The sequence below is a fragment of the Dufourea novaeangliae genome, unplaced genomic scaffold (genome assembly GCF_001272555.1).
Source record: "Dufourea novaeangliae isolate 0120121106 unplaced genomic scaffold, ASM127255v1 scaffold124, whole genome shotgun sequence".
Taxonomy (NCBI): domain Eukaryota; kingdom Metazoa; phylum Arthropoda; class Insecta; order Hymenoptera; family Halictidae; genus Dufourea; species Dufourea novaeangliae.
In genome coordinates, this window is record NW_015374010.1 from 1850409 (window position 1) to 1859734 (window position 9326).

Here is a 9326-nt window from a genome sequence, read left to right on the forward strand (position 1 = left end):
TTTGTCGAGAAGTTTATGACAACCCGAAGATCTTTTCAAACAGATTCGTACGAGTCGTTACGCGTGCTTGCGACATGTACACGAAGGAAAACTATGTACTTATAAAAGACTCTGCTATAAAGCATAATTATCACGAACCTGTGAAACTTGTAACAGTATTGGCAAATCACCAGTCACTCATTTCTACATTTTGATGGACATTAATGTTAGTCAATCTTTGCTGGACTAAAAACGTGTTACCGTGAACCGTGTGAAATCTCGATTCAAGACGTTTTTGAAATGTATCCCAGTTGATCCGAAGGAAACGGTAATCTTAAGAAAAAGCGTAGAAATTTGAATATTACAATCATTGTTATATTTTATTCTGCTTTTAGGAGCCTTCGAACATTCAACGAGAATTTACTGTACCTGAAATGATATCTAGGTTTTATCATTTCAACTTATCCCATATATTTCTAATTAAAAATTTCTATACATTTAAATTAACTAAATATTCAATTATAGGAATTAAACTTTCAAAGGATCGACCACTGTATCGGGTGCCTAGTATGCTGCATTTCATAAAATTTACAAGAAAACATAAAAATAATCTCAGCGAATGCTAATATTAACTTCTTCTGTGAAGCTTCTGACCCTCAGTGCTATTGTTGAGTACTAAAAACTTTGCCACAATATTTTTTCAAACACACTGGCCCAAGTTCCACGGGAAACCCTTCCCAAAAAAATTTGTAACACAACGCCCCTCTTCGAGACACCCATTCAATTAATAAACAAACCATCGAATAATATTTAAACGTTCATCAACTTTATTTCTTCGACATCTTCACGGTATTCAAATTTACCATTATGACATCGACCGAGAAAGTTCAATACACAAAAACATCTCAAGTATCCAAACTACTTAGAGCCTCTCTCCCCCCTTAACTTTCACTAATTTTCAAACGGAAGAGAATGTCTGTACGAGGAACTTATCAGACCAGGGAAAAAGGAAATGTCTATCCGTCTTCTTTCACGAGTTTCCGTGATTCGGCCGCGTTGATCGAGTATCCTTCGAGATCCAAATCTCCGTCTAATATCGGCGAACGAGAAAAATATCCGCCTGTAAATGGAAAAACCAAGTGGTGACCGTGTGCTTGAAGGGACGGGGGTCAACGGGATGTGGGGATCTCACAATCAAAATGCAAAACTCTCCGCCAGGCTTTCAATTGCATGGAATATATCGGGAATATCCGCTGGAAGTGAATATCGAGCCGTCTCCCCGGACACGTTGAAAAACTAGTTGAAAGGGGGTTGGGAGGGGGCGGAGGAGAGGCCGGTAGTTTCCTCGGAAGACGAGGTCTCGTCACGCGATTCAAAGGCACACGCTCGCCTTCCGAAACGAGATTATCGCGGGTATCGATGATACACAAAGGTGGGAAATCCGAGGAAAATTTTCATCGACGCGATAGACGGACCTAGCCGTTCGCTTTTTCCGTCTTTCCCAACCCCTCCTACATAGGGGGATGGAGGTCCCTCTCAGGGCTGGCTAACCATAAAAATTTTCCATTACTAGATTTACCTTTTTTTTTTTGTATTTTTTAAAATACAATGTGTTAAGAAATGATAGATTTATTCGTAGTTATACTATAATAAATATATCGATCAATCTGAAATTTTCAGGGTATTAGACACTTATAATAATAAATTTCTATGTTAAACATTATTTAATAAAATATCATTTTGCATAAAAGTCCGCAGTCTACTTACGACAAATATATGATGAAATTACAGTTCGACCGCAAAATTTTGGTAGCCACTGTACATACATATATAGGGGCACGAAAATCATTTAAGTGTTCGGGGCCTCTAAAGGTCTTAATTCGACCCTGGTCTTTCCCTGTGAGTGAAATAAATAACCCACGAGTTGCACCTCTCAAACCCCCGTTCAGAGGGAAAGTGAACTGGTGCATGGTTCCCATTGTGAAATCGTCCCTCTTCGAATAAAATTTCGGCGAGCAATTTGGGAAATCGCGACGGACGAAAGGATCATAAAACACGATGGGACACGATTCCGCTGATTACCTCTGAAAGATCCGACCTGGGAGGGGCGGTAGGAGCAATGATAGAGCCATGGTCCCGTTTGCAGAACGCCTTTACGGATTTCTCCAGCCACGTCTTAGCGATTTCCCTTTGTATGCAAATTCGGTCTTATATACGGGGAGTACGTATATGCGGCCGGCTGGTTGCAGGCAGAGATCCAGGGGGATGGCTGAGTGTAAATGGCGGACTGGCTAGATGATGGAAATGTGCGTTGCGGAGGTAGGCGAACAGTCGTGTGGTGTTCATTGGTGCACGGGATGGAACTGGACTGACATCGTATAACCACACACAGTTGAGGATTCTATGTGTAATAATACATCGGAAATGTAGAATAGATTCTTTGTATCGTATCTGCTGCGGGAAAAGTGTTACTACTCGTACACTGCTGAAAACAGTTGAATGGAAACATCGAATAAGGGTCTATAGTAGAGCTGTAAGTATTCGGATAGTCGAATTATCCGAATAATTCGAATAATTCGAATAATTTATTCGAAGAATTCAAATACTTCGAATAATTCGAACAGTACGGAATATTCGAAGAGTGCGAAGTATTCGAATAGTATGAATTTCGGATTGCACCGAATAGAAGTTCGAAAAACAAATAATTGTGATGACCAATGTGAAAAGGATTTCAATATAAAGTGTGAAAAAATACACTATGTTCGGATTTCTATTCAGTACAATCCAACATTCGATCACTTCGAATACTTTTAAGCTTTGTCCAAAGTACAGCTTACCCAATCACGTGTATAATAGCATCAGCAACAATGCTCCTTTCCACAACGAACAACCATCGCTGGATGATCCTCTGTAATCTCTTTTCATTCTCAAACTTTCTTCTTATTCCGTTGGGAATATTCAACAAGGTGGCGGCTGACAGGAAACGGTCGGTATCTGACAGGGATTCGGACAAACGGTGGACAGAGCAACGAAACAGGACATCGGGATTGTCGGACACGGGGACGCTGTCTCAACGATTGGGCATATTTTCTTGGGACCCGGTCCGTGCCCCATGATCTCCGGTCGATTCTTTCGCATCTCTTTCATCAGTTCCAACAGCTTCTTCATCTGCTCCAGACGTGCCGCGTAATCCGACTTCTTTCGTTTCTCTTTCCGATCCAATTTCAATGTTTGCGTGGTCTCGTCGCACGGACCCTCGAGCTCGTGACACCGACAAATCAGTTTGTCCGGATGAAGGGGCGGCAGGATGGTCCTACTACCCCAATGGTACGATTCGACGTCCTGCGTGGACAGCTCGCGGAATTGATACTCGTAGAGATCGTCCGATTCTTCACGGGCGTAGAACGCCTTACGTATACTCATCGGGGCGTGCAACTCTGTTATGATGCATCTACCCAGACAGCTGATACGCATGTACACCTCGATCGTTGCCTCGGTCTCTTGGTAACGATCGTCGAGCAATGTGAAAGTGCCGCGCGTCGATCTGTGACGATTAGGATGTTCAAGTTTTTGTAATCAGTTCCACGACGCAGGGAAAAAGCGAGAAACGCCACGGACCCGTATCAACGGGCGCCCATCCGCATTCTTTGGCGGTGAAAGATAAAACGTTATCCCTTGAATTATGTTCGGGTCGGGGGCGGTTAACGAACTTGTTCCTCGACGTTCTACACGGGTGGATGTTGGTAATCGTATAATGGAGAGGGGCTTTTTGGAACGAAAGTGGAGTCTAGTTTTGGGTACCAATGGCGATATGAATGATTATAATTGGTTGGGATACTAGGGATAGGATTAATGTCAATATGTATTTATGAATTCGAGTTAATTTTAGTAACCAAGCTTCATCGCGTGGGTTTCGATTACTACTCAAAAGAAATAAAGTTTGAAGGAGTATGCGTGAAATGAATTTATACAAGTTGGTTTCGAACTCTAGAATGAGTATCTGTGGATTCGAAAATGTATTTGTAAGTAGTTTGATGTTAGAAGGATTCGAACTCTTCACAAGTAGTATTTGAATTCTGAATGTTAGTGAGATGTGGATTACTGATTGAATCATTATCATTCATTGTACCGGGTATTTAACTTTTAACAAATTAATTTTGTTCGAAAAAATATGGGTGAATAAATGTAATTTGGACCAATTATATAAAATTTTCGCTAAATTATATACATTTGCAAAGAATAGAAAATTTCTGATAGAAATACTGAGAAAAAGTTCGAATCTAGTCAAACCTTTTTCGTCTGGGTTTGAGTCTGCTTTCCTTTTTCGAAGTATTTATGAAACGTTCGAAACTATCCAGTTAGACTCGAACCTACTTGTAATATACTTTATCCCATCTGTAGTTCTTATATAATCAATTTTCCAATTTAAAAATGACATTTGTTATGCAACAATCTAACGATAAGAAAAGTTGAAATTCAAACTCTGATCCGAAAGGGATATGTCTTGGTAATTTATATATTGACGAACACGTATTAATTCCTTTTCACTTTTTACACTTCATCCACGGACAATAACGCTTCAAAAACGTTCAAACTACACCGAACAGCATGATAACAGAGCGTTGATTATTTTACAATTAACATTTGCAGAGGAAATCATATAACATTTATACCTGATATCTCTGATAAAATTATTTAATGGAAATGCAAGGGATCACGTTGAATTAGCGTATTTAATACCAGGAGTGAGTGATCACGTTTATTAAAATTAATGTGAAATCACTTGACCGCACAGGAGTATTAAAATATCGAATTTAATTACAGTGACTCGCGTATTCGTTCGCATACTTTCCAAATTACAATAAAGTGTACAAATTTTTATGCAATTTCTACTTTTATCATCCTTTCGAGATAAATTTCTCATAATTTTTTAATAAAACTCATAGTTTGCTACGTAATCTGATAAAATAAATGTAACAGCTTATCGTGAAAAAATTTCAGATTCACTACACATTTCTACATTTCGAAAGCGTAATAAGCTTATTAGTTACTAAAACTTCAGCTCCAGAAATTAGTATTCACAGATATCCAACCAAAGATCGGACATAATAAATCCTTCTTTCTTTCTATCTTTTTTTTTTTTTAGTCGTTCCATAAACTTGCCCAATTCGAATGGACCGAAACGGGGAAAAACAAGGTGTACACGGTATTGCACCTGTATTTTCTGTCGAGGCGGAAAAGAATTTTTACGTGGATACGGGTCAGACAAACCGACACAGGTCCTTCCCCAAATACAAATGAACAGAATTGTTCAAACTAGGGAGTAGAGGGTGGCACACGGTACAGCGGTTTTTTAAAATTACATTAACCGGTGGCTTCACTGGCTAACATTCACCGTGTGTCGAGGTGGTGGACGGGAGGAAAGGGGGGAGGGGAGGGGTAATCCGTTCCGCTGACGAATTTACATAAACGCCAGACCCGCGTATTTAAATGGATTCACCTTGATATAGGCTCCCGGTCCAGGTCACCGGAAAAATAACCGTCTAGCTCTTTCCGTTCTCGTAGATCCTTGATAATACCGTTAAGCTGCGTATCCACATTGACCAGAACGAAGCCGAAATTCTGTTGTCGTCTGAGCTCGAAAAATTTGGACACCTGTTTGTACACGTAAATCTGCACGTCGACACCATCCACGGTGCTTTCGAGCGTCGTTTCCGGCACGGCGAACAGCAACGACTTGCCGCCGTAGAAACGTTCCGTCTGATAATTGGATCCCCGATAAGAGCGGTAGTCACTTCGATGGGGCGTCAGAGTAACCCACTCGTTATCCAGCATTCGAAACATTATGACGGTCTTCTTCAAGAGGGCCTCGTCGAAGACACTCGTCCATGGCATGTACAACTGTGCTCGGGAGAATACGTACAGTGGGTGAACAAAGATTTCGAGCACCCTTTAAAACAAACCCAGTGACGGATCAAGGGGTGTCTGAGGGGGGGGGGGCTGTAGTTTTGTCCCCTGGAACGAGGGGCCCAGTTCTGAACCTTTAATTTCGTTATAATTAATTGTTATTTAATTTGATTTAAAATAAGTTTCAATTTGTGGAGATTTATGTTATTTTATTTATCCTAACCAAGTGACTTGAGCTTCTGGGGTGTGGAGCTAGGAAGAGTAATTTACTAAATGGTATGGAAAGAAAAAAATTGCAATTGGTCGGAATTACGAAGAAAATAGTAAAGATCCCTTTTTACAACTTTTTTTATGTGAGTTTGTATTGAAAATTTAAGAAATGCATACATATAAATAACAGGGTTAAGTTTGGAATTGTAACAGAACTACACACTAGTTTACAGAATTCTTTAACCGGAATACCGTGTAATAGAGATAGGCAAATTCATTATCTAGATACAATGTTTCGAATAAAGAATAGTTATTAATTCGGTTATTTAATCTCATTAACTGTTTAAAGATCAGTATGACGATGTTATTGTTAGATACTGTTGCGTTTTACTATCTATTATTCGAATAAAATTCTGCCCGATTCTGCCGTGTAATTTGTTATAGGTATGTATTTTTTTAAATCATGTTATAGGTATGTATGTATTCCGTGTTATACAGGGGTTTCCTATACTATCTATAAATTCTGCAATAAAACTCATCTGTAATGAAACAGCCTGGTAAATTCATCCAATTTGTATCAGAAGTGTCTGGGCAAGTTTGGTTGTCCCCAACCGTCCTAAACTGATTTGTTTTCAATAAGAAATTGTCTCTTCCCACTCATTCGTAAATTGCACGCGTTGAAAGGGAAGCATGAAGCTAAGCAGGCTGATGTCCGCAGAGAAACTTTATTTGCATCTGGCATGAAATCAGATGAAACAGAAAGACCGGTATTTTCTCATTTTGACACACGTTCGTGTCATAAAAACTTTCATACGCCGCTCGTAAAGTGACACATCACCTTATAATAAAAAATGTCCTCGCATTCAGCTTTCTCTTGAAAATGTATGTACGGTATCTTTTTTAAGCGCAGTATCCGAGACGATGCTTGGAGAGGAACAAAAAAAGTGGTAAATTTTAACGCTGAACTCTTGTCCAAAGTGCACTATGTTGGTAGCAACACTCCGTGTTTTATTCTTTTTCTTTTATTCCGTATGTCATTCTGCGCCTTTCGCGGGATTTATAACTCGAAAATTTCGTTTCTCTAGCGGAGAATTTTCTTCGTATTCGATCAACGGTAACGTGAATTAAATGATCGATACGCAACCTCGACGATTGACTGATTCGGTGAAAAAGGAGCACCACTTTTTGCGAAAACTAAGTTTCTCAGAAAATTCGATATTAACTCGTCGATATTTTAGTTGGTAATTGAAGTACGTGGTAAATGGCAATTACTACCAAAACTTGACTCGAAAATTCATACTTATGTTAGACGTTTTTTAACGCCCATGTTACGGCTATTTTAGGTCTAAGACGCCTTTAAGCCGTCTTCAAGGTGTCATTGGGCGTCTTGTGCTATCTGGAATTATACTGATCAGAGTTGATTAGAGCTAGCTTAATAAAAAAACGGATAATAATAATCATCTATACTTGGTAATTAAAGGTACTTATAATTACGCGTTAAATTTGCGATAAAAGTTTTCCACGTTTAAAGAAAATTGGAGATACCGATCGAATTGCAAACTGTTACCAAAACTAATTTTCCTAAAAGTAGTTGTCGCGTAAGCTTATACTATTGTGGCATGTGCTCCTTTTCCATCAAGCCCCTCAATTTTACCACGATATTTAACTTTTAATATCTAACCTCCCTAACGTCAAAATCCTCTGTCAACTTGTACTTTAATGTTCACGTGCCGAGATAAGGAGCAAAAGAAAATAATTGTCGACCATATCTCTACGAAAGCAGTAACTAGTGTATCAAACCCACAAACTATACTCACATTCTCCACGGCTAGTTCCAGCATTATCAACCGCGAGTCTTGCGCGACGATCAGCGACGACATCCTTGTAGTATATCATACGTCCTATATCGATTTACGATCTTCCTTCAAACGACCACGTGTAATTCTTCGAAAAGTTTGATTTATCGCCGATAAAACGCCGAGAGGGAGAGGGAGGAGAGATTCTTGAAATTTTTAGTAGTTGCTGACTATTACCGGGGTAAATCACGGGTTTTATGGGGTTGGGACCGTGTCGCTGCTACCGATTCTGCGACATCGCTAACCGCTCTGTGGAATCTGGAAACTAGATGGCGCTCGATGGATATTTTCACGGATAATTCAAAGTATTCAATTTTTTTGCAAAATGTTCTTGTTTAAAACATTCCCTTAGTAACTATCAAAAAGTCCAGACATTGTATAAGTTATAAATTGTAAATAATAAGAAGTTATTAAATATTAATTGTTACTTCAAAAGAGTTCAGTAATTTCTGGGAGGTTTGTGAAAATAAATTCAAAATATAATTACACTTTCGCTACACCTCATTTTTATTGGGTATAGGAGAAAGTTCTGTTGTTTTGAAACAAATCCAAGCTTTTTAATGTGGCCTAATGCTGCTATTTGGTGGACCCCAAGTATATTTGCAATATCACAGGGCGTTTATATTTGTTTGGTCTCTTTTTGGCGTTGGTCTCCCTGACCTGGGTTTTTGTTTTAATGAAAAATCACCACTTTGACATTTTTCGAACCACCTTCGGTGATAAACTGATTACTATAGAAAATAATTAATTCACTGGATTAATTTCTATTACTGAAAACAATAGGACAGTTAAGCTCGAAACGGACGTAAGTCTCGTTTCAATACCTGTCGCCGTCAATTGGCAGGAAGCTTTGAAACTTGACAAAATAAAAAATCGACCGATCTTTCCCTTACACCCAATATAAAGGTAGACTCGCCCTCTCTAATGTTGACGACAGCTCTTCACGTTGGACGCGCGGTCTATCTTCATAAGTCTATGGTTACGTGTCGGTGTGTTTCGAGAAATATATTTTATTTTGTCACGCGAGAGAAAGAAATACCGGCTAACTTCGTTTCCCTTGGTCCTCTGAAATTAATAGACCCCCGAGTGGTAGAGAGAAGTGTCCCGTCAACTCCGTCTATATATATATAATTTCGTCGTGCGCGGGATGGAATATTTAGAAAGCTTCTCCGGAGGAAACGTTAATTAGAAAATAAATTGACCGAGGAATAAATGGACTTCGCCCTGTTCGAGGGAACAAAGATGCTCTCGAACACCGCCATTATCAATCTTTCAGGTTTATTCTCATTTCTTTTCTTCTATTCTATTCTTTTTTTTTATTTCATTCCATCACAACAAAAGAATAATATGGCACTGATAACAATCCGTGTGGGT

At 39.2% G+C, this 9326-nt stretch overlaps 1 protein-coding gene across 1 annotated transcript; it reads right to left on the minus strand.

Moving 5' to 3' along the window:
• Window positions 1–2937: 2937 nt before the first annotated feature.
• Window positions 2938–7976, minus strand: LOC107188325. The gene is made up of 3 exons (XM_015576601.1): window positions 7914–7976; window positions 5480–5880; window positions 2938–3523 (listed from the first exon to the last, which is right to left on the minus strand). The coding sequence occupies exons 1-3, from the start codon at window positions 7974–7976 to the stop codon at window positions 2938–2940; spliced, it is 1050 nt and encodes a 349-aa protein (XP_015432087.1).
• Window positions 7977–9326: the final 1350 nt, after the last annotated feature.